At 45.1% G+C, this 25,151-nt stretch overlaps 1 protein-coding gene across 2 annotated transcripts in view; it reads left to right on the top strand.

The window, feature by feature from the left end:
* The window catches only part of LOC135205593 (uncharacterized), a 514,233-nt gene that overhangs the window by 336,165 nt on the left and 152,917 nt on the right, over positions 1-25,151 (top strand). For both annotated transcript variants that reach the window (XM_064236362.1, XM_064236363.1), the window contains exon 9: positions 8,274-8,381. In XM_064236362.1, coding sequence (XP_064092432.1) covers positions 8,274-8,381 — 108 coding nt within the window. The remainder of the gene's footprint in view (positions 1-8,273; positions 8,382-25,151) is intronic.

Raw genomic sequence — 25,151 nt, 5'->3', positions numbered from 1 at the left:
AATAAATATTCGCTAATTAGTGTATTTTGATGGGTTTTTTTTAGGACTAAATACATTTCTGTTCTCAGTTCGTGTCGCTTCGTGAAATAATCCCTTAAGTTCATTATTTCTAGGTAAATGATACTAACATTACCAGAAGTTAAAAACAAAAACAAAAATAGGGGGGATGGACTCAGAGATAAAACTGACTCGCCCACCCACCCAAAATAAAAATAGGGTGTCGGTATGGTACTAGGGCGAGTGAGACTACTACCACAAACCTCTTGTCATTTAGAGTACTCCTTCACCAAAATCCCCCTCCCTGAGAGAGCTGATACACGGTCGGCGCCAGCAACTACTACTACACACCCTTCCACGCCGACCGCAGCGCCTCTCGTGGCCATCCTTTTCGTTAGCGAGCTTCCGCACACACGTGTTTTCCATTGCTCTGTGTTTTGTGTGACTTTGGATTATCTTTTCGCTTACGATGGAACTCCAAGCTATCGCTGCAGCTAAGTTAAGTACCCCGAAAGGTTATACACTAGTTTTAGCCAGCCAGGATCCGTTTTAACCGTTTTTTAGGTTCAATAATGGTCATCCTGGTCTGGCGCCAGGCGCGCCATGCCGGCTCGCCTCGTGTTTTAGTTTGCTCCTTCGGTCTTCTATACTGTAGTAGCTATTCCTTGTTGTGTAGTATATGCCTTTATCATGCTATATATTACACGTGGTACGGAAGTTGCTGCTTCCTTTCTATTGCTTTACATCATACTATTCGGAAATCCTTTGCCTATGCCTTAGCTCAGTGTTCATGCATGCATGTCCCTTTGTCTAGGTTTTTAGGCGTGTGGGCTTTTTATTATTATTTTATTGCTGTATTGCTCTTTAGTCCAACCATCCTGGCTGTCGCCCTCCGTTTTACGTATTGGCAGAGGCCAGCTCCCGAGTTGTTAGCACGTCTCCTTTCGGGGAGCCTAGCCTACTTCTCCTGGACGTCCCTCTTTTTCTCCCACTCGTGATTTCCTTCCTTTCACTTTATTACAATGTATTCATTATGGGTTGCATGTTGGGGGCGATCAGTTTAGCCTAAGCTATGTTTTGTTTGTCTCGATCGCCTCGTGGTCCACCTGCGCTCGCGTTGGGCCAGCTGATCGCTTCGGTCCTTCTCTCAGGCCCCCCCCCTCTCCCTCCTCCCACATGGAGGGAGGGACAGTCCTCACTCGCTCACGGTCGCTATGGCAACCACCCGAGCACCCCTCCCCTCTTCCTCCCTTCCCAGGGGGGATATGGGAGTCACGGACTTAGGGGGTCCTGTGTTGGACTGGTCACGTTTTCTGTGAGTTATGGGGAGTACCTTGTGTGTTCAGGTCGGGTTGGCCACCCCGCCAGCTCGCATTGGGTCCTCTCCAGCGCTCTCTGGTTGGCTCTCCTCTTCCCTCCCCATCGTTACACGTATTGCTGGCTCCGCCAGCTCTTTGGTGGGGGGTAACGGAGTAGGCCTTACATGCTTCCCCTGTATATGATTGTTGTGGTCTCTTTTGCTTTTCCGGTGGAGCACCCACTCACCATCCGTGTGCTCCGTGGGTTTGTGGAAGGGTTCTACGGCGGAGCTATGCTCTGCCTACATTGTTGTTCCGTTTTTGTTATAGTTTTATTTTGTTTTATTTTATTGGGTAATCTTCTCACATTCTCCGCTGTGTTGTACTCTCACCCCGGTGTACTATATGTGTATGAGCAGGTATCTGGTTTGGCGGAAATCTTCGCTCTGGTGTAACGGAGTTTTCAAGCCAGTTTACCGAGTCCTATGGACTCTCTCACACGGAGTACAGGAGAGGATTATGCCCAAAAATTATTTCACTCCGGCATGCAGCGGAGCTTCATATCTCTTAATGGGTTAGCCCTGTTAGTAACTGCCGATACTTATGTATCTGTTCACTTACAGGCTACCAACTGTCAGGAGGCAGGATGCAACGCTGTCCTGCAGGACCCTTGCGGTCATGAGGTCTGCCGGACCCACGCTCCCTGCGCTGTCCGCCACAACAACTTGATTGTGTGACACCATGAAGCCTGCTCCATTTGCTATGAGTTAGTGGATCAGTTTTCTACTGGAGTAAGTATATACCGGCGTAGGTATTGTCTCTGTTCTTGGTATATACTGTCAGATATGCCTGTGTAAAAATGTATAAATATGACTTGTAGTCATAAGTGTTAATGATATATCTTCGGGGCTTCGTTGTAAGGACTACACTGACCCTTTATTTCAGGCTACCGCCGTGAAGGACGCCGCGTCGGCTACCCTGAAAGCCTGGGTAGGAGGTTTTGGGAAAAACGCGCCCAAGGGACAGTCGTACATTTTGGACAAGAGTATGGCTGTCCGCATCTTCCCAGGCAGCAAGTCGACCGGTTACGTTGACCCTGTAGCGGCAGCTCCGTGTATCGCTGCCATCCAACTGCAAGTGGCGCAGGCCTTGGCGGAGGAGGGAGCCCCGGGGATCACCAAAGACGTTGCCACCCCGGACATCAATGTGGAACCAATGACGGTAGGGGAAGGTGAGTTGTTAGTTGAGGTAGGTTTGTTGGGCGCTCAAGGGCTTCCCTTGGGTGCATCTGGATCTTCGTCTCCTGTTCCTTCTTCTACATCTTTTCAAGGCTTTTCTGAATCGGAAATTCTGGCCAGGACGTCTTCCGCCTCAGTTGTCCCTAAAGTGAAAGGGCAACGAGAGCAAAAAACGTCTTCTAAGAAGACTTCGGCCTCAACCACTCATAAGTCTCCGGCTCACCATCCCGGAGCAGAGAAAGCAAAGTCATCCTCGTCTTCGCATTCTAAAGGGTCTAGGGGCAAGTCCTCTATAGAGAAGGCCCGCGCTCCCTCTGAGCCGGTACCTTCAACGTCCACCGGAGCATGTCCGAAGACCCCTGCTTCGACCAGTACCTCTGGCCCCTTCGACCCTGACACATTTACAGCAGGGGTGATGCAACATGGTGGGGGTCATGATGAATGACAGGCTCGATCAGATGCTTGCCCAAATTTCCACCTCGTTTGCACAATCTGGTCAGTCGATCCAGAACATCTCGGATCGGCTGACGAACCAGGAAAACTTGCTGGCGGGCCTCAGGGAGCATCCCCCAGCAGTTCTTCCTCTGGCAGGCGCCGGAGTAGCCTCAATGCCGGATTATGACTCTCTTCCCCCATTCACCATGAGCAATCCTTGGAGGGTAGCAGCCTTCGCACCCTTCAAGGATGGAATGATCTCAATTCCGGAGTGTGGAACTCGTCGCATCGAGGACTTCGAGTTCCACCCCGCCAATCTTCAACCACCTTTTATGGGGTATGCTAGGTTGACGGAGGCAGCTCTGAACAGAGAGGACAAGATCCCGAAAGAAACTGTAATATACAGTCGTGAACAAGCCCAGAGAGAATGGGTAATGTGCCTTGAAGAATGGGACTGTACTAACACCAAACTTCAGGCATTCAAAAGCCCATTCACAATCTTTATGGCGGAGGAGGAGGCACCACTCCCCTTCACCACAAAAATTGCAGATGTAACTATCCAGGCCGCCATGAAAGACGAGCCTCTTCCTCAGCTGAGGGAGTCGGACCCAATGTCCCTGCTCTTCCCAGCTTCTGGGGATCTCTGGGCTGACCTTCCAGCTTCTATCACGGCCGGGAAGCTCAAGCCGGACTGTTCTATTGAACAGTTCGGGGAGAGACTCCCAAGACTACCGGACAACCTGATCCAAGCGGAGTTCGACACAAGGATCAGGTTAGGGAGGACTCTTAATGCCTTAGTTATGACAGAGGTTGCCGCCATTACATACGGTACGGAGCCTCTGTTCAAGCTTTTGGCAAAGGCTCAGACGCAGACCATACAGTCTGATTTGTACGATTTCGTGGTAGCAAGGCGAAACTGCAGGAAACATGTCCTGCAGGAAGCCACCATAAGGCATGAGCCCAACAAATTGCTCTCGTCTTCTATCTGGGGAGCTGACCTCTTTCCCGAGTCTGTGGTAAACGAGGTCCATCACGAAGCGACCAGGCTCAACCAGAGCCTTTGGGTCCGCTGGGGACTTACTGGCAAGAGAAGCCAGAAAGTACCCCCTCTGGTTCGAAGAAATTAAAGAAACCTAAGAAGTTTTCAACCTTCCAGGCACCACAGCACCAACAGTTCGTTCAAGCAGTCCCGGTTTCGCAATCCGTGCAACCGTCAACTTCAAAGAACCAGAGCCAGCCCATCCTCCTGTTGACGTCCCATAACCAGCCCTCGACCTCCTACGCTGTTTCCCCAGCCTTCAATCCTGTTTTTGAAGGACAGGCATTCCAAGCCATCAACAGGTTAGGAAGGGGAAGCAGGGCTAGGGGTGCATTTCGTCAGAGGGGTGGCGGAAGGACACCCAACAGGGGGAGACACTTCCGTGGAGGCGCGGAGCACGTCCTGCACAGACCCAGTGAGAACCCTCAGGTAGGAGGGAGGCTGTTCCTCTTCCGACATCGGTGGGAATTCAGCAATTGGGCACAAAGCATTGTGTCCAAAGGGCTGGGATGGAGTTGGATCAAAGGTCTCCAAAACATTCCTTCAAGTACCAACAAAGGAATTGGCAGAGTATGCACAAGAGCTCCTTCAGAAAGGAGTAGTATCATTCCAGTGGATTTGCCAAAAGGTCCCAGGCCTCCAGGTGGATCTTTTCGCATCACAAGCGAACCACAAGCTCCCTTGCTATGTGGCCCCCAACCTGGACCCTCTGGCTTATGCCACAGACGCCATATCCATAGACTGGAATCAATGGAGGAAGATATACATCTTTCCTCCAGTGAATCTTCTATTGAAAGTCCTGAGCAAACTCAGGACATTCAAGGGACAAGTAGCTCTAGTAGCTCCGGATTGGCCCAAGAGCAATTGGTATCCTCTCCTCCTGGAATTGGGTCTCTGACCTCGACGGATCAACAATCCCAAACTGTCTCAGTCAGTACAAATGAGGACTGTGTTCGCTTCCTCAGGAATTCTCAAAACCCTAACTTTATGGACTTCATGAAGTTTGCGGCTAAGAGAGATGCAAGTATTGATCCCCAGAATATCCTTTTCTTAGAATCGGATAAGAGGGAATCATCTTTACGCCAGTACGATGCTGCTGTTAAGAAACTGGCAAATTTCATGAAGGAAACAAATGCTCGAACCATGACAGTTAATTTAGCTATATCCTTCTTCAGATCCCTGTTTGAAAAGGGTCTAGCAGCTAGCACTATTACCATTAATAAGTCATCTTTAAAGAAAATCTTCCAGTTTGGTTTTAAGATAGACTTAACAGACTCCTACTTTTCGTCTATTCCTAAAGCCTGTGCTAGGCTCAGACCTTCAGAAAGGCCGAGCTCAATTTCATGGTTCTTGAATGACGTTCTCAAACTGGCTTCAGATACTGACAACGATTCATGCAACTATATAATGTTATTAAGGAAAACATTACTTTTATTAAGCCTGGCCTCAGGAGCCAGAATATCAGAACTGTCGGCTCTTTCCAGAGCCTCTGGACATATAGAATTTCTCCCCTCAGGAGAAGTCCTATTATCTCCAGATCGTAGCTTTTTGGCAAAAAATGAGGACCCCTTAATGAGATGGGCTCCTTGGAAGGTCCTCCCTCTTCCACAAGACAATTCTCTTTGTCCGGTGACGACCTTACGAGCCTATCTGTCCAGGACATCATCTAGATCCTCAGGCCCCCTCTTTATGAGGGAGAAAGGTGGCACTATTTCAATAAAAGGGATTAGACAACAAATCTTGTATTTTATTAAACAAGCTAACCCAGATTCATTCCCTAGAGCCCATGTCATCAGGGCAGTGGCCACCTCTATTAATTACTTCCAGCATATGAATTTCGATGAATTAAAGAAGTACACGGGCTGGAAATCGCCGACAGTTTTTAAACATCACTACTTAAAATCCTTAGAATCTCTTAAATATCCGGCAGTGGCAGCGGGAAACATAGTTTCCCCTGACACTGTCCAGTAGTCGTAGTCGAAGATCCAGATCTCCTTTCTACCTGCCTCACTAACATTTCCCCTAACCTTACCGTCAGGTTCAATTGTGTTTTGAGCCTTAGCTGCCTAAAAAGGCTACATATAGTGATGTGCCCCTTATTTTTATGCTAGGGTCACTCACACTTGTAAATATTGTTACTAACTGTGACCGTTTGATGTTGTTCTCCCTTATTTTTTTGCTAGGGAGGCACACTCATATGTATTATAAGCTATTTAATCATATGACTTAAGAACTGTAGTGAGTTATCCTCTCTTATTTTTATGCTAGAGAGTCTCACTTGTACATACTGCCTCATAGAATCTAGTTTTAAGTTATCATAAGTTAGTTTAAATCTACTTTTAAGTCTAATTATATGTTTTAAGCTAACATTTGTTACATTAGGTTAAGTTAAACCTTAGTTATGATAACTTTGTAAATATTTCAACTAGATTATATTCATTTATTTTATTTTCTTTTCGTTTTATTGAGACCCTATTTTATTCTTCCAATCTTGTGCTAATTCTCTGGTACTATTTCACGAAGCAACACAAACTGAGCCCAGAAAAGGGATTTTGATGAAGGAAAAATCTATTTCTGGGCAAGGGTTCGTGTCGCCCAGTGAAATCCCCCCGTGTTTCTCCCACCCTTGCGCCCAAGATTGGCCTCTAACTTCAAGGATGGCCACGAGAGGCGCTGCGGTCGGCGTGGGAGGGTGTGTAGTAGTAGTTGCTGGCACCGACCGTGTATCAGCTCTCTCAGGGAGGGGGATTTTGGTGAAGGAGTACTCTAAATGACAAGAGATTCGTGGTAGTGGTCTCACTCGCCTTAGTACCATACCGACACCCTATTTTTATTTTGGGTGAGCGAGTCAGTTACTCTGACATCCCCCTATTTTTGTTTTTCTCTGGTAATGTTAGTATCATTTACCTAGAAATAATGAACTTAAGGGATTATTTCACTGGGCGACACGAACCCTTGCCCAGAAATAGATTTTTCCTTCGTCAAAATCCCTTTTTTATGATACAAAAATGATTTACTAGTTTTCAAATATTAATATTGATTAATACTGTATTAGTAAGTTTAATAAGATTAAATAATGTCACATAATAGAAATAATAATCTCTCTCTCTCTCTCTTTCTAAGGCCGGATATTCACACTCAGGTTCACCTGTTAGTCCACCCACGACCGTTCGACAGATGAGTGTCCACATGTAAAGAGTAGCACTGTCAGTTGGACAGTCAACTTAAGGTCATTTCCCTCATTTCTTGCTGAGCATTTGTCGTGGTAACACTATTTAATAGCAGCAATGGAAACTCTGCTGGCTGATAAGGAATTGGAGCTACATAGACTTTACAGCTGCTGTGGCAATTCACTTCAGAATAGGAGAGAAGCAAAAAGGCATAACGGAGTACATTCAGTCCCCGGTTATCGACGAGGGTTCCGTTCCTGAGAGTGTGCTGATAAGCAAAAACTGCCATTAACCGAAACTCAGTGACTTATAGCGCCATAAGAACCCTTATGGCATGTCATAAGCATCCTTATGGCGCCATAAGGTCCCTTATGGCACCGATAATCCGAACTCGTCCCATTATAGCACCATAAATCGCTGATTTTATGGCGCTAGACAAGCCCCATAAAACTGTATCGCTGCTAAACGAGTCCACCAATAACCGTGGACTGCCTGTATGATCTAAATATTGCCTATTAAAGAGAGATGTCTATTCTTATGCAATATTAATGAATATGGTTAAATTAGACCGGGGGATTGGTTCATTTATTTATGAAATGGACTGTGAAGCCTACTTTCACTAGAAAAACCTTCCATAAATAGGCAGGACAAGCCTAGGCCTATACCAAATTGTATTTATGACATGGAAATAGTTTTTATTCAATATATATGATTTGGACTCACAACAATCTACAAATAGCACTGCAGGGTCTAACAGTGAAATTTTTTAGGCCTATACGTAGTTTATTCATATTTTGGTCTGAGTGGCTGAGATCCTTCCCAAGCGAAATCCAGTGGTGAACTGTCATGAAATTGATTACCTGTCGTCCACATGTTAGATCACCTGTCAGTCGGTCGAAAGAACTTTAGGTAATTTTATCAATTCTGCTGAGTGGACTGACTCCGCTGACAAACTGTCTTCAACACATATGTTTTAACATCAGTTTCGATGAACTGACAGGGAGACTGACAAGTAAACCTGTGTGTGAATACCCAGCCTTACAGAGATGTATGTTTTTGTATGATAAATAAATATTTACTAATTTTCCTTTTGCAGGTGGATTGCTCTTCTTTTTCAGAAAATATTGCATTGAACTCGAACTTCTTGAGAATTTTAGGTTTCCTGATGGAAAGATGAAAGTCAATGTCGTTTCAGTAATCAAAGGTTAGTACAGTATCTTTGGCTGTGTTGAACATTTGATAATCTTGAGGTAAGTAATAAATGTTGGTCAATTTTTCTTATAGAGTACCCTAAACATAAAATGGTATATTGTTGGTGCAATGGGCCTTAATATTTATGAGTAGGCAAATATGAATTTGCTGGCCCTTCACCTCTGTGTTATTAAGATAGCTATGAATTATCACTACTTGATCTAGTCATTATGCTAAAGCCTCACATGAGCAGAGATTTGTCAAGATCAACCAGAACACTGAATGTGAAAATTGCTTCACTGATGAAGATGTTTTGGTATTTCTGAAGGTCTCCAAGAGTTGTTTTGCAGGGCCATACCCAGAGTTTTTTTTATGAAAGGGGGAGTTTTTTTTTTTCTCCAAAACTGGACCTTTTCTTCTTTAAATGTCATTTCATATATAGGTGTAACCAAGATGAAATACTTGAAAATGTTATTTTAGTTATATTAAGAAGAAAAATTGGGTATGTGGTCTATGCCCTTCTACCCGATTAGATGTTATTCAAAGTACTAATTTTGGTTAACAGAATTTTGCATATAATTTTGAAAGTTTGCAACACACTCGTGACTCGATGCAGAGGACAAAGCAGCCACTGCAGATTGTACGGGAAAATACACTAACACTCTCCGATACACACTCTCAGGAACATGGGTATTGCTGCTCCTCAATCGCAGACGAAGAAAGGGCAAAGTCCCTCCCGACGCTTGATACACCAACGCAGCGGAGATTGGGGAGAAGGAGAGGAAGACAGTACTGACTCCTTATACAATCTCTTTGCAGGAGGCAGGGGCGATGCAACATGCTTGCTTCTAGTCCTCCCAGCCAACATGGCAGCCAACTTATCTTCTAAAATAGAGTCCAATCACTTAAGAACCGCTTGGCATAAAGCCTCAAGCGGATCAGCAAGAAGGGTCCAACAACATGGAAGGGAGATGCAGCGAATTGGATGGCAGAGATGCCGTCACGGCAGCAAACGATGACGACATAGACGAGCGAGGCAGCTCAGCAGAGACCACTGCGAGTGACTTCATAAGCTTCCCCTCGATCCGAACAGGAAGCAGACGCCACTGGCAGAGGGATACAAAAGGACTGACCCTGTGACGTCACTAGCGGGCTGATGCTACAGCTTCCCCCTGACCCGAAGAAGCGGCAATTGTCACTGGTGGAGCAATACAAAATGGCTGACCTCGGCTACCGACGAAGATGAGGCCAGGACAGCATGAGGGGGGTTAGTGAGCATCCATGAAGTGCGTAAGCAAACCCTCCAAGGAGGGACCCCATAGACCAAGTGTCCGTCCCCCACAGTGCCACCATTTTGAACGCCTCCGACTCTGAAATAAAAGAAATTGATGAAAAAACCTCCTCCCTCGTGGGAATCAAATTAACTCCTGAGGAAACAGGGGCGACATTAGGACATAAATCATCAGCCTTAGGGCCTCCTGATACTTATGACGAATCGATGGAAGAAAAGGAAGGGGACAAAGGCACAACACTAGCATGGGGTGTGACCACAGCAGGAGACGAAGCATCAGGAAGAGGAGAAGAAAAAGCCTCCCACAAAGGAAGAGTAGAAACCCTACAATGCTCCTTCTTACTATAAAATAACTTCCACTGCTCTCTAGGCCACGCACGGTATTCCGTGCAGGGATTCGTTATTGTACAAACGTTGGAGCGACACCTACTTCAAGTGACTGGGGGGGTCGGTCGCAGCCGAAGCCAAAAAACGAGAACACGGAAAACCTGGAGTTCCGGGGCACGTACATTAACGAGGCCGAGATGGAGCACAAGAAGCCATAATAACAGGACACACACATGCACACACACACTAAAACATAAGTGAAATTGGCAATGAACCGGATAAAGACCGAGAGAGGTCAACCACAACTCTCACCCAGGCGGTTAAGAAAAGACTGAATGCTGTGGCGTGGGTGTCTTGTCCTTGACCACTCTTCACCCAATATATGCACGCGTTGCCAGATCTCACAAGATTCCTTGCTTTCATCTGTGATTTAACTGGATACAGCTTGGCGCTAGAAATTATCCTATTGTTAAGACCTTAGGTTAGTTTAGATGTTGGAGCTTTGTAACAAGAATTTAATTAGTGGTAGGTGAGTGAAGGTTGGGGGTGCCAGCCACTCACTCGACCAGCCGCATCACTATATCTTCAGCTGCTTTGTTGAACAGATGTCTTGCTCTACTTTTTACAATTTATACTGTTAAAGCTGTCATAAGGCTTTCTTGATTTGCCTTGCACTTTTTCACTGATGCGCCGCCCATTACGAAATTTGAAAATTTGGGCATTAGTATAGCATAGGCTTTCATTTCAGTAATGTGATTAGCGGAGAGATGAACATTTATGTAAGAAGAGTTCTGACTATAGAGTATCCACAATCTGTATTCTACTTTGGAACTTGGGCAGTATGGAAGCACTTGCATGCCCATCTTGGAATGCTGCTCATGCAGCATTCTCTGACAGTCTACTCTGCCTGTTGCTATAGGTGCTTGGAGTTGTATCAGAATTTTTGAAATCTGGAATCAGGTGGACCCAAGGTGGTCTTTGACTCCTGGATGCATGGCTAGTATGTGCCATTGTATGATATGACAGATGTCTTAAAATGTCATAAATATGTGGCACCCTTTTTCCGATCCCCATATTTGTTCCTATGGAAATACAAACCATAGCCTTTTATGTAGGAGTATCCTCAGAGTGAGCTTGTACAGTAAATCCCCGAACTTACGCGAGGTTAGGTTCCAGACCCCCTCGCGCAAGGGGAAGTTTCACGTAAGTTTGGCATGGTCTCTGAAATTGCTAATAAATGCTTACTTCTAGAGTTTGAACACTAAAAATTACCCTAGTCATACTCCCAAAGTATTAGGCTAACTTTTAAATGAAATTAAAGTTGCTGTAATTTGATTTAAAAGTTAGTTTAATATATTACACTTAAAAAAGGAATAACTGGTTGGCATACAAGTAGTTACAGTTACTACTTTGTACATACTATGTATCCACTTTCCTATATATACTAAAGTTACCCCTAATTCATTGGAGGCCATTTTCTTTTTCTGTCAGAGTAAGTTTTCTTTGCATCACTAGGTAAACTTCCTAAGTCAGTCATAACGAAGTCCCACAATTAAATAAGATAAAGAAGACATGTATGTTAAAAGTTAAGTATATCTTAGTTTTACCAGACCACTATGCTGATTAACCCTCTTACGCCAACTGGACGTATTTTACGTCGACATACAAAAGTTTTTTTTAAAATTCGCGGAAAAATACTTATAGGCCTACCAGCCTAAAACTTTTGAATCACGCGCCTTGGGGGATGCTGGGAGTTCACGGATCAAGGCCTTGTTTTGTTTTGAAGCGTGACCCAAGTGCGCATGCGCGATATCCCTTCTTCTCGCTCCAGCCAGCATCAGTAGCGCATCATCCGAGCGCGATCTTTCGTCAAAAGCGTGTTTTTCTGGACTTGTGCGAGACTTTGAGCATTTGTGTTGCTACAGGACATTCATAGATATGTCTCAACGACGTGTGAACCGCGAAAGGGGCGTTTTACCTGTCGGAAGGGATCGTGTAAGGCGAGTTTTGGACCTGGATGCTGGCGAGGGGCCAAGCACCCAGCATGACCCCGCGCCTCAAGGCCGTTCTGTGCGGCCACGTGTGGCTGAAAGTATTTCAGGAACACAGCGTATGCCTTTGGTTACCCCAAGGAAGCATGTGGGCGTCCTTAGGGGCATTCGTAAGCATTTGGGAGGCCTCCAACCAAGGGACATAGATGAATATCTATCGGAGCTTGATCGGGAACATGTCGCAAGTCCTCATTTTGATGGCAGATGGTCATCGAGTGATGAGGACATCAGTCCCGATGAAAGTGAGGATGAATATATGCCCCCAATGTCCATTCGAGGCTCACATCCCGAAAGTGAGCTTGAATTCAGTGGGTTTAGTGCTTACGAGGGGGAATCTGAGGAGGGGGAGGATGGGGATACGGGGTCAAGTTTTATCGCAGAGGACGATACAGAAAGTGAAGGCCTAAGTGTGGGTGATGGGCCAACGGGGGAGGGTAGAGTGCAATATCGTGCCCGCACCTGTGCGTGTACGCACGCACGGGCACGTAGAAGGTCGGCTCGTCGCGCCAGCCAAGGTGAAGGTCGGTCGTCGGAGAGTGACGAGGGGTGGACGGAGGACCCCACCCCTCCTAACATGCACCCCTTCACGGCAACCCCTGGGCTCACCGTACCAGTACCCCTGACTGTTTTGGGGTTCATCCAGCTTTTCCTTACGCGGGAATTGCTGGAATACCTGGTACACGCGACGGTGGACTACGCTCGGTACTGCCGGTATGAGCTGAGGACGACCTTGTTGTATTACTGGTGGGGTTGCAACCTCATTGACATGGCGCATTTTTTGGGGCTGCACATTTATTTTGGTATGACACCTGCTTCCGACGCCAGGCAGTATTGGAGGAGGAATTATTTTTTATGTATGCCTAATGTGCCTGGCGTTATGTCCCGTGATAATTTCCTGGCGTTAGACAGGCACTTCAACGCCTTCAACCGAAGGGCCATACCCCGGAATAACAGTGATCGCCTCATTTTAGTGCGCCCAGTGTTGGATTATATCCGTGAGCGGTGTAGAAATCTCGTGATTCCTGGAAAGAACCTGTCTTTGGATGAGGGGATGATGCCTTACAAAGGACGTCTTAGTATAAAAGTGTATAACCCCAAGAAGCCGAAGAAATATGGTGTGAAATTCTTTCTTATTACCGAGGCCAACACTGGATATGTTGTAGACTTTTCAGTGTATTCCGGGGTCTTCTCCACGCTGCGTGACACTGTATTCAATCTTGCGGGACGTTTCTGTAACCAGGGATATCACCTGTTTATGGATAATTATTATAACTCGGTATCCCTGGCCCAGGAACTGTATGAAGCTGGTGTGCATGTCAGTGGTACCCTTCGGTTGGTGCGTGGGGCCTCGAATGTCCTCAAGAGGTTCGCTAGTCATCCACAACACCTGGCAAGAGGAGAGACAGAGTGGCGGCGGAAGGGCGCTGTCTTCGTCATCTGTTGGAAGGGTGTCCGACTCGTCCCCATGATTACGACGAGTCATGAACCCATCCAAGAAGAGATCGTACAGCGGAAGAAGACACGTCGACAGGGCCGAGTTGTGTTTGAGGAGTTTCGTATCGAGTGGCCTACCGTCATTGGGCACTACAACAGGCACATGGGAGGAGTTGATCTCTTTGATCAGCTCATCCAGTATTATCCCTTCGCCAGGAGAACCAGAAGGTGGACACAGAAGCTCCTCGAATACATCCTTCAGTTGGCCCTCCAAAATGCCTACATACTGTACTGGGGTACCTCGGTGACAATCTTCCGAGGTTGACCCACTTACAGTTCCTAGAGGAAGCCGGAAATGCCCTCATCAACTTCGATCCCGATGAGTAGCCTTCCATAACTGACCCCCTGCCCCGAGCTGCAGATCTGCCCCTAGAGGAAAGGGCAGATAGGAGGGCCAACTTTGCTCGACCTGCCGCCGCCCCTGCTGACGACGCCGCTGCCCCTGCTGACGACGCCGCTGCCCCTGCTGACGACGCCCCTGCTGCCGCCGCCCATGCTGACAACGCCCCTGCTGCCGCCGCCCCTGCTGACGACGCCCCTGCTGCCGCCGCCCCTGCTGATGACGCCCCTCTTGCTGCCGGCCCCGCCATCACCGCTTCTCGTCGGGTAGTGGACCCTGTGTGTCGGCTGCAGCCAGGGGATCACATACTGGAGGCCTTACAAGGGCGAAGGCAGAAACGGTGCCGGGTGTGCCATATGAATGGCAGAAGGAGAGACACCCGGTTCTTCTGTCGTCTCTGCAAAGTTGCTCTTTGCAAGATAGGGGAGTGTGACCGAAAATACCACACTTAGGTCATGTATTGGAGCGCGCCCCCTAAACCGACAGCGGAGGGCGCACGGGGCCGCCGGGTCCATCAGCAGTAAGGGCGCGCTTCTCCCTCCTCCACCTGTATCTCGTCATGTCGAGTGGAAAAAAATGCAAGACTCTTCAATGGAGGAGGGAGAAAACAAGAATAGAACAAAGAGTCAGGATTACGAGTGAGTATTCTGCATTTATTTTATATTTATTTTTATATTTATTACAATTTTTTATATATCCGTATATATGCATGATAAAATAATAATAAGACATTTCATTGTATGCAAAAAGAGAAGTGTCACCTGCATTCCTTTTAGTTATGTATTGGTACCAGAATCGAATAATGTAAAATATATATTTTACGTATAAAAAAAAAAAAAATATATATATACAGGCAGTCCCCGGGTTACGACGGGGGTTCCGTTCTTGAGACGCGTCGTAAGCCGAAAATCGTCGTAAGCCGGAACGACGCTTGGAAATATGTCTTAAACTAATAAAAAGTTATAAAAACCTTACTTTTAATCCTTTGGTTACACTACATGTTGTTTCCTGTAGTATTATGTACAACCTGGAGTTATTTTCATAAAAGAATGCTGGTTCTTGAAGGTAAAAACTATTGTAATCCTCTGGTGACACTACATTCTTGAAGTTTTATGTACAACCTGGAGTGATTTTGCAAAATCTTGAGGGCTACAAGAACAGCTGATTACTATTTACGTATCATATAGACTAATTAAAGTAAATGTATCTTTAAATAGGCTTATATATTAGTATCAACAAAACATTTCCTGCCATGAGTCAGAGGCCGTTTAATGAAACGAACACTTCTCTGTCCTATCTGTTCAGAAAATAAATGTTACGTCAATCCCCGAGACCATTGTTGCCAAAGCGTCTCTCTCTCTCTCTCTCTCTCTCTCTCTCTCTCTCTCTACTCTCTCTCTCTCTCTCTCTCTCTCTCTCTCTGATCAAGATTACATTGAAACTTGACATACGATTGCCGTAATATACGAATGTTTTGAGATACAACAGAAAATTTGCGAAAATACAAGCTTTGATATACAACGAAATATTTGAGATACGATTTTGCGATGAGTGTTAGTTGTATAGGCGACCGATAAATGGCGTTCAGTCTGTTTGTTTGTTGGTGCTGCATGTTAACACGTCGTTGTTTAGTTCGTTGTATTTGCGCCTATTTTTCTTGTTATTTTGTCTATTTTATTATTAACCATGGGTCTCAAAGCTAAAGACAAAGCAGGTGATAAGAAAAAACCCAAGAAAATGATTTCGATGGAAGCAAAACATGAAAATTATAGCAAAGCATGAAACGTGGCGTTCGTATCGTCGATTTGGCAAACGAGTATGGTCGAAATCCTTCTACAATATCCACGATCATCAAGCAGAAGGAAGCTATAAAAACCCCCGAGACCATTGTTGCCAAAGCGTCTCTCTCTCTCTCTCTCTCTCTCTCTCTCTCTCTCTCTCTCTCTCTCTCTCTCTCTCTCTCTCTGATCAAATTACGTACTGGATAATGTCTCTTTGGATACTTCGATTTTGCCAAATATTGAGGGCTACAAGAACCGTTGATTACTATTTACGTATCATATAGACTAATTAAAGTAAACGTATCTTTAAATAGGCTTATATTATTAGTATCAACAAAACATTTACTGGCATGAGTCAGAGGCCGTTTAACGAAACGAACACTTCTCGTGCCTTAACTCGGAGCGTCGGAAGACGCCTCTCTCTCTCTCTCTCTCTCTCTCTCTCTCTCTCTCTCTCTCTCTCTCTCTCTCTCTCTCTCTCTCTCTGATCAAATTACTGGATAATGTCTCTCTTTGGATACTTGGAATTTGCGTTGTAATCTAATCAGAAACTTCGTTTTGTTATTATTACTGGAAACAAGCAATGATTTTTTCATTATTTGCGCTTTTGGACTGTTATATGTAAACTAGTATGTATTCATTCGCTCGGAAACTAGTTCCGCATATGAGGCGTCACTAAAAAACATAGAAAAAATACAAACATAAAAAGTGTCGAAAATCATCATAATCTCAAAATTTTTGTTGTAATCTAACCAGAAACTTATTTTTATTAATATACTGTGCTAAACTATAAAGGATTTTTATCAATGTATGCGTTTTTTAAAAGCGTCGTTACTCGGAGCGTCGGAAGCGTCAGCGTCGTAACCTCGGAACAAGCGTCGTAACCCAGGACGGATTTTTCCATTGAATATTTAAGAAAAAGCGTCGTAACCTCGGACGTCGTAAGCCGGAACCGTCGTAACCCGGGGACCGCCTGTATATATATATATATATATATATATATATATATATATAGATATATATATATTATATATATATATATATATATATATTATAAATATTGTTTTTTTTTGGGTAAGCAAATTACTTACAGTCTAGTAATATTCAATCATTTATCTTCACTTTAAAACAAATTGCAATTCTATAGAACAATATCTTGATTTATGGTGAATATTTGAAAAAAAATATTTTTATTCCCTCCGCGTGCCGATTCTCGGCAGCGAATCTCCGAAATGCGTAGGTCACATTCTCCTAATATTTGTGCCTTTTCATATTACGCTTTTTTTAGAGTTTTATATATAGAAATGTGCGCAAAAACATGCACAATATAACAAAAAATATTTGGAAGGTTGTAGCATTTCTCATTTTTGAAATATTTGCATATAAAGTACGATAAGTACGAAAAAAACTACGATCGATCAACTTTGACTCAACTTAAATGGTCAAAAAACGCATTTGTAACATAAAAATCTTACAGTCTAGTAATATTCAATCATTTATCTTCACTTTAAAACAAATTGCAAGTCTCTAGAACAATATCTCGATTTATGGTGAATTTTTGAAAAAAATATTTATTTTCCCTCCGCGCGCCGATTTTCGGCCGAAAATCTCCGAAACGCGTAGGTCACATTCTCCTAATATTTGTGCCTTTTCATATTACACTTTTTTTAGAGTTTTATATATGATAATGTGCGCAAAAACATGCACAATATAACGAAAAATATTGGAAGGTTGTAGCATTTTTCATTTTTTAAATATTTGCATATAAAGTACGATAAGTACGAAAAAAACTACAATCGGTCAACTTTGACTCAACCGAAATGGTAAAAAACGCATTTGTAACATAAAAATCTTTCAGTCTAGTAATATTCAATCATTTATCCTCACTTTAAAACAAATTGCAAGTCTCTAGAACAATATCTTGATTTATGGTGAATTTTTGAAAAAAAAAAATTTTTTCCCTCCGCACGCCGATTCTCGGCCGAAAATCTCCGAAACGCGTAGGTCACATTCTCCTAATATTTGTTCCTTTTCATATTACGCTTTTTTTAGAGTTTTATATATGGAAATGTGCGCAAAAACATGCACAATATAAGAAAAAATATTTGGAAGGTTGTAGCATTTCTCATTTTTGAAATATTTGCATATAAAGTACGATAAGTACGAAAAAAACTACCATCGGTCAACTTTGAACTCAACCGAAATGGTCAAAAACGCATTTTGTAACATAAAAATCTTACAGTCTAGTAATATTCAATCATTTATCTTCACTTTAAAACAAATTGCAAGTCTCTAGAACAATATCTCGATTTATGGTGAATTTTTGAAAATAATATTTATTTTCCCTCCGCGCGCCAATTCTCGGCCGAAAATCTCCGAAACGCGTAGGTCACATTCTCCTAATACTTGTGCCTTTTCATATTACGCTTTTTTTAGAGTTTTATATATGGAAATGTGTGCAAAAACCTGCACAATATAACAAAAAATATTGGAAGGTTGTAGCATTTCTCATTTTTGAAATATTTGCATATAAAGTACGATAAGTACAAAAAAAACTACGAATGGTCAAATTTGACTCAACCGAAATGGTCGAAAAACGCATTTGTAACATAAAAATCTTACAGTCTAGTAATATTCAATCATTTATCTTCACTTTAAAACAAATTGCAAGTCTCTAGAACAATATCTTGATTTATGGTGAATATTTGAAAAAAATATTTTTATTCCGTCCGCGTGCCGATTCTCGGCAGCGAATCTCCGGAACGCGTAGGTCACATTCTCCTAATATTTGTGCCTTTTCATATTACACTTTTTTTTAGAGTTTTTATATGAAAATGTGCACAAAAACATGCACAATATAACAAAAAATATTGGAAGATTGTAGCATTTCTCATTTTTGAAATATTTGCATATAAAGTACGATAAATAGGAAAAAAACTACGATCGGTCAACTTTGACTCAACCGAAATGGTCGAAAAACGCATTTGTAACATAAAAATCTTACAGTCTAGTAATATTCAATCATTTATCTTCATTTTAAAACAAATTGCAAGTCTCTAGAACAATATCTCGATTTATGGTGAATATTTGAAAAAAATATTTTTATTCCGTCCGCGTGCCGATTCTTGGCCGAAAATCTCCGAAACGCGTAGGTCACATTCTCCTAATATTTGTGCCTTTTCATATTACGCTTTTTTTTAGAGTTTTATATATGAAAATGTGCGCAAAAACATGCACAATATAACAAAAAATATTGGAAGGTTGTAGCATTTCTCGTTTTTTTATATTTGCATATAAAAAAATTTTAAACAAAAATTCGACATTTGGTCAACTTTAATTCGTCCGAAATGGTCGAAAACTGCATTTGTAAGCTAAAACTCTTACAGTATCGTAATATTCAATCATTTACCTTCATTTTGAAACAAATTGCAAGTCTCTATAACAATATTTCGATTTATGGTGAATTTAAAAAAAAAATATTTTTTTACGTTTGCGCGCTACGAATTCATGCATCATTTTGTGATAATATTTTCTCTGTGTAGCTTTTATCGTTTTACAATGTGTTATATACCAAAATGATCGCAATTTAGTGGACATTACAACGAAAAATAAGTAACTTGTTACCTCTAACCGTTTTGCGCACAGCGCGATTTGAATACAATTATATATGAAATTTCGTTTTTGCGCTTCATATATCGCATTATTTATATATGATAATGATAATTTTTTTCATTTCTGATGGTTGCATACTAAACTTCAAGCAATGACATAAAAAGGAGCCAAAAATGAACTCTTAATCTTGAAAACTAAGCGCGCTGTGATTTTTTGAAAAAAATATTTTTTCTGCTTCCACGCTCACTCTCAAACCCCTCCGGCATACGGGAGTCATTTTTTTATTTACCGCTCCGGCGTAAGAGGGTTAACAGCTCTCCTAGGGCTGGCCCGGAGGATTAGATATTTTTACATGGCTAGGAAACAATTGGTTACCTAGCAATGGGACCTACAGCTTATTGTGGGATCCGAACGACATTATATCAAGAAATGAATGTCTATCACCAGAAATAAATTCCTCTGGTTCTGCGTTAGCAAGACATGTATGTACATAAGTAATGTTGTTCATATGCGAACAAACCCTCGTCTTAACAATAGGATAATTTCTAGTGCCTAGCTGAATCCGGTTAAAAAGCAGATGAAAGCAAGGAATCTTGTGATATCTGGCAACACATGCGTAGATTGGGTGAAGAGTGGTCAAGGACCGCTCATCTACGCCAGTCTTTTCTTTAACAGCCTGGGCGAGAGTTGTGTTTCCCTCTCTTGGCCTTTTCCTGATTCATTGCCCATTTCGTTTCTTTTGGTGTGTGTGTGTGTTTTTTTACCTGGTATTATGGCTGCTTCTGCTCCTTCTCTGGGTCAGCGTATGTGCCCCGGAGTTCCTGGGTTTCTGTGTTCTCGTTTTTTGGCTTCGGCAGAGACCGACCCTCACATCACATGCAGTAGGTGTCATTCGAATTTTTGTACTATTACAAATCCTTGTATGGAATGCCGGGCATGACCTAAGGAGCAGTGGTGGAAGTTTTATGGTAAGAGGGAACATCGGAGAGTCTCCAGTCTTCCTACTTGGGAGGGCTTTGCTCCTATTCCCGATGTTTTGTCTTCTGCAGTAGTCAACCCCCATAGTAGCGTTGTCCCTCCATCTCCTTCCTTTTCTTCCATTGATTCATCGATGGAAGTATCGGGAGGTCGCCAGGGTAATTTTTGTAGGGTAGCCTTCTTCCTCGGGAGCTTTTTCGGTTCCCGAGAAGGGTGAGGTTTTTTCATCATTCTCTTCTCTTCCATTGTCAGAGGCATCCAAAATAGCGGCGATTTGGAAGACGCTTGGGCTACGGGGTACCCCGTCTTTGGGGGGGTTGCTAGCGCATTTTGTGGAGGCTCGCCCCCCCCCCCCTTCCTGGTCTGGCCAGGCCATCCCCCCTCCTCCCGGCCTCGTCTTAGCGGTAGCAGCAGTCGGCCATCTTGTATTGCTCCGCCAGTGTCTGCCGCCGCTTTGAGTTGGAGTGACGCTGTGGCATCAGCCCTGTTGGTGACGTCATGGAGCCTTTTCTGGCACATCAGTCTGAGGTCATATGCCAGGCAGGGCTTCAGAGGCTGGACTCTGTATTGGATGTGAAGTTGGCTGCCTTATCGGTTGGGAGGACTGGTAGGAAATGCATTGCTTCGTCCCCGCCTTCCGAGTTGAGTGCGCATAAGAAACTAGTGCTGTCTTCCTCTCCCTCTTCCTCCGCTATGCCTCATTGGCGTATCAAGTGTTGGAAGGCTTAGGACTTTGTCCTTCCTTTGCCTTCGTGGGGGGGACAACGCGAACGTGTTCCCGAGAGTGCTGCAGTTTCGGGCAGTGTTAGTGGTGTGTGTTCTGCAGGGGTTGCTTCGCCCTCGCCCTCGTATCTCAAACGTGCAACCCCCCCCCCCCCCCCCCCCCCCCCTGTCCTTGCACATCACGAGCGTGTTGCAACCTCCCCCGCCCATGCACATGATGAGTGCTCCTTCTTCTCCAAGGCCTATTCGTCACCGTAAAGATCTGAAGGGGCCTGTCAAGAGGTCGAAGGTAGTGAGCACGGAGTTGGTGCAGCTGGAGTGTTTGCCTGCCTCTCTCACTGGTGGTTCCAAGAATTTGCCTAAAAGGTATTCTCCGTCAATCTTGAGTGTTCGAGTTTCCCGCCCATTTCATGTACGTTCGGCCGCCACGCCCGTGACCATTCTGGACGTCTGGAGTCACCTGTTGAGGTAAGTGATGTGCCTAGTGTTATAGTGGGTCTGTCTCGGAGGCCGACACTTGGACCCAGCCCAGACAGGTTAGTAGGGGTTTCGGACTGTTTGGCTGCTAACCCTTCTGTTAATTTTGGTGAAGAAGGCGCATTAGAAGAGCCTACACATTCTTCTCGTCGTCAGTCTCCAGTGCCAGAGCAGGAGGAGGGAGACACGCAGGAGTCTCTGTCCTCCTTTTCGGAAGTTGTTGATCTCATTCGTGGGTTCAACAATTTGGAAAGTAGGACTCAGGCTTGGTCGTCTTACACTCCTTCTTGCTTGGAAGCCTTGGTGGGAGCTACTCAGGACCCCAAATCATCTCTTCAGCTGCCTTTGTCGGGGCACGTTCAGTCAGTCTTGCAGAAGGTTAACGCCTCTGTTTCTGACCAGGATGGTTCACTTCGCTCTAGGGGCTTTACCAAACCACTACCTCTGCCTCTCACAAGACATAGGAAGTACTATGCTACGAGCTCTGTATTTTTGTTGTCATTCGCCTGAAGCCGGGTTTGACTTTGGAACAGGTGAGATCAGTGGCTCTGTCCTTGTCTCCGCAAGATGCCTTAGCTTTGGAATCTACGGCGGCCTCCATGTTATAGATGGTTTCTTGGCTGGACCTCTGGTCTGTGGTGATTGCCAAGATAGCTTCTGACAGGTCCCCTGAAGGGTTGATGAGTGCCTCTTTGCTTGCCAGTCTATTGCAGTCCGGGGCCAAGGCGTTTTCATATTTGGCTCACCTCAGTGCCAGTTTATGGGGTAATTTTCTTCCGATTACGAGGGACGTGGCTTTGTCCAGGATGGAGAGATCGCTCGACACCGAGTCTTTGCTGGCCTTGAGGAACGGTGATCTGTTGGAGTCACAATTTTTGTTTCCACAGACAGAACTCGAAAATGCGGTAGACCGACGCCGGGCTGACACTAAGGACCGACTGGTGCACCAAGCTGTGTCTAAGTCAGAGTCTTGCCCTCGGTGACGTCCGGCTCCTCCTCTTCCCCTGGTCCAGCAGCAGTCGAGGAGATCATTGCCTGGTAGGCCATTGAGGACCTCGAGTTTGGCAGGGCCTTCCCGTTCGACACAGCCTAAGTCTCAAGATCAACACCCCTTTGGCTCTTCTTCCTTTAAACCAAGAAGGGGACCAAGGGGCAGAGGTCAAGGGGGCGTCGGTAGGTTAGGCTCCTCTCCCTCTCCTGCGCCACGGGTGGGGGGGTTGCCTGGCTGGCCATTGGGCCAAGTGGCAGAGTTACGGGGCAGAGAAGTGGGTGGTAGATGTCCTTCGGGAGGGATACCTGTTGCCATTCGACTTCTCTCCTCCTCTGTCGGACAAACCGCAGCTCAGGAAGACGTATCCTCCAGATTCTCTGAAGTTCTTGGCTCTTCGGGAGGAAGTGCAGAAAATGCTGGACAAGGATGCGATAGAGGAAGTAGTGCATCCGTCCCCGGCGTTTTACTGTCACATCTTGGTGCCCAAGGCGTCGGGAGGATGGAGGCCTGTGATCGACTTATCCACCTTGAATCGCTTCATCAGGAAGACACGGTTCAAGATGGAGACCCCACACTCAGTGTTGGCAGCCATAAGGGAAGGTGACTTCATGCTGTCGATAGACTTGAGGGACTCATACTTCCAAATCCCTGTTCATCCCATGTCCAGGAAGTTCCTTTTCTTCTCTCTCGGACAAGATCTTCAAGTTCAAAGTCTTGTGCTTCGGGCTGACGACAGCCCTTCACGTGTTCACAAGGGTCTTCTCTCTCGTCAAGTTGGGCCCATGCTCAGGGGATCCATTTGCTGAGGTACGTCGACGATTGGTTAGTCATGGCAGCTTTCAGGGAGAAGCTGCTGCAAGACAAGGATCGTCTACTTCGGTTCTGTCTGGACCTGGGCATATTAGTCAACCAGGAAAAGTCGAACCTCGTACCCACTCAAAGGATTCTCTACCTGGGCATGGTCATCGATACGACAGTGGCAAGAGTTTTCCCGTCGGATCAGAGATTGGAGAAGTTGCGGGCTCCAGCGCACAACTTCCTGTCAAAGTCACATCAGTCAGCTCATCAGTGACAGGTTCTTCTGGGAGTGTTATCTTCCCTGGAGAAGCTGGTCCCTCATGGGCGTCTTCATCTTCGGTCTCTGCAATGGAAACTGGGAGAATTCTGGTCTCCGACAGGGGACTCTCCCCTGTTTATGGTTCCTCTGTCTTTGGAAGTGAGAGAAGACCTTTGTTGGTGGTTGGACGACCAGAATCTATGGAAGGGTGTCCCTCTGCGTTCTCTCCCACTGGACTTCCTTCTGTTCTTGGACGCCTCCCTCGCAGGTTGGGGCGCGCACTTAGGCAGCCTCATCACTTCAGGTGTTTGGGGTTTGGAGGACAAGCAGCAACATATCAATGTCTTGGAGTTGAAGGTGGCTTTCCTGGGTCTGAAGGAGTTTCGGGGGAAGGTAGAGGGTCACTCTGTCATTCTCATGTCGGACAACACCACGGCGGTAGCCTATGTGAACAAACAGGGAGTCCTGGTTTCTCAGCAATTTCACGCCTTGACCGTCGAGCTTCACTAGCGGGCAATCAGCAATTCGGTAGAGCCCTCAGTCAGGTATATCCCAGGGAAACGGAACGTGGTCGCAGACAAACTGTCTCCGGGATCAGATCCTAGGCACAGAGTGGTCTCTTCATCAAGTGGTGGCAGACAAGCTTTTCCATATTTGGGGGAGACCCATGCTGGACCTTTTCGTGACACGCTACAACAGGAAGCTGGAGGTGTTCTGTTCAGTGGTTCCAGATCCCTTAGCATTGGCAGAAGACTCATTCCAACATCCCTGGGACAACCTGGAGGTGTATGCCTTCCCTCCCTTTTGTTTGATCCTTCAGGTTCTGAACAGGCTGATGAGTTCACAGGGTCTCAGAATGACTTTGGTAGCCCCTCTGTGGCCTCAGGCAGAATGGTTTCCAGATCTGCTGTCGTTGTTGTCAGAGATTCCGAGGGAGATTCCCCCTTGGCGGCATCTCCTGTGTCAGCCCCATGCAGAAAGTTCCACCAGTCAGTAGAATCTGTCTCTTCACGGTTGGAGGCTATCAAGTATCTCCTCTGAGTGAGAGGCTTTTCTCAGAGAACAGCTGGGCACATGTCCAGCAGTCTTAGGAAGTCAACCTCCGCAGTTTTACCAAGGCAAATGGGCGATCTACTGTGATTGGTGTTGTAAACGGGGTTTTTCTCCACTCGCGACCTCTATTCAGTGAATAGCAGACTTTTTAACCTAGCTCAGAGACGAGAAACGTTTGTCCGTTTATGGTATTAGAGGCTACAGGGCAGCACCGAGTTTGGTGTTATGCCTTAAGGGTATCGACATCTCCTCTTCCTGGGAACTTTCCCTGCTAGTTAAGGGGTTTGAGCAGTTGAGTTCTCCTAGAGAGCTCAAGCCTCCAACGTGGGATGTTTCCTTGGTGCTTAAGAGCTTGACTAAGAGTCCATATGAGCCCTTGCGTCGCTCATCTGACAGGAACCTGACGCTAAAGACAGTTTTCCTTTTGTCTTTAGCATCTTCCAAGAGGGTAGGAGAGCTCCACGGTCTGAGTTATGAGGTGAAGCACACCAGGGGTTGGAAGTCAGTGTCCTTTAAATTTATCCCAGAATTCGTGGCCAAGACCCAAAATCCTTGGTGCATGATGACAGGTTCACTTCATTTTCCATTCCATCACTGACTGACTTTGT

This window comes from Macrobrachium nipponense, chromosome 24, assembly GCF_015104395.2.
Source record: "Macrobrachium nipponense isolate FS-2020 chromosome 24, ASM1510439v2, whole genome shotgun sequence".
Classification (NCBI taxonomy): domain Eukaryota; kingdom Metazoa; phylum Arthropoda; class Malacostraca; order Decapoda; family Palaemonidae; genus Macrobrachium; species Macrobrachium nipponense.
The sequence above is the reverse complement of the archived record's forward strand: the minus strand, read 5'-3'. Positions and strand labels throughout refer to the sequence as shown.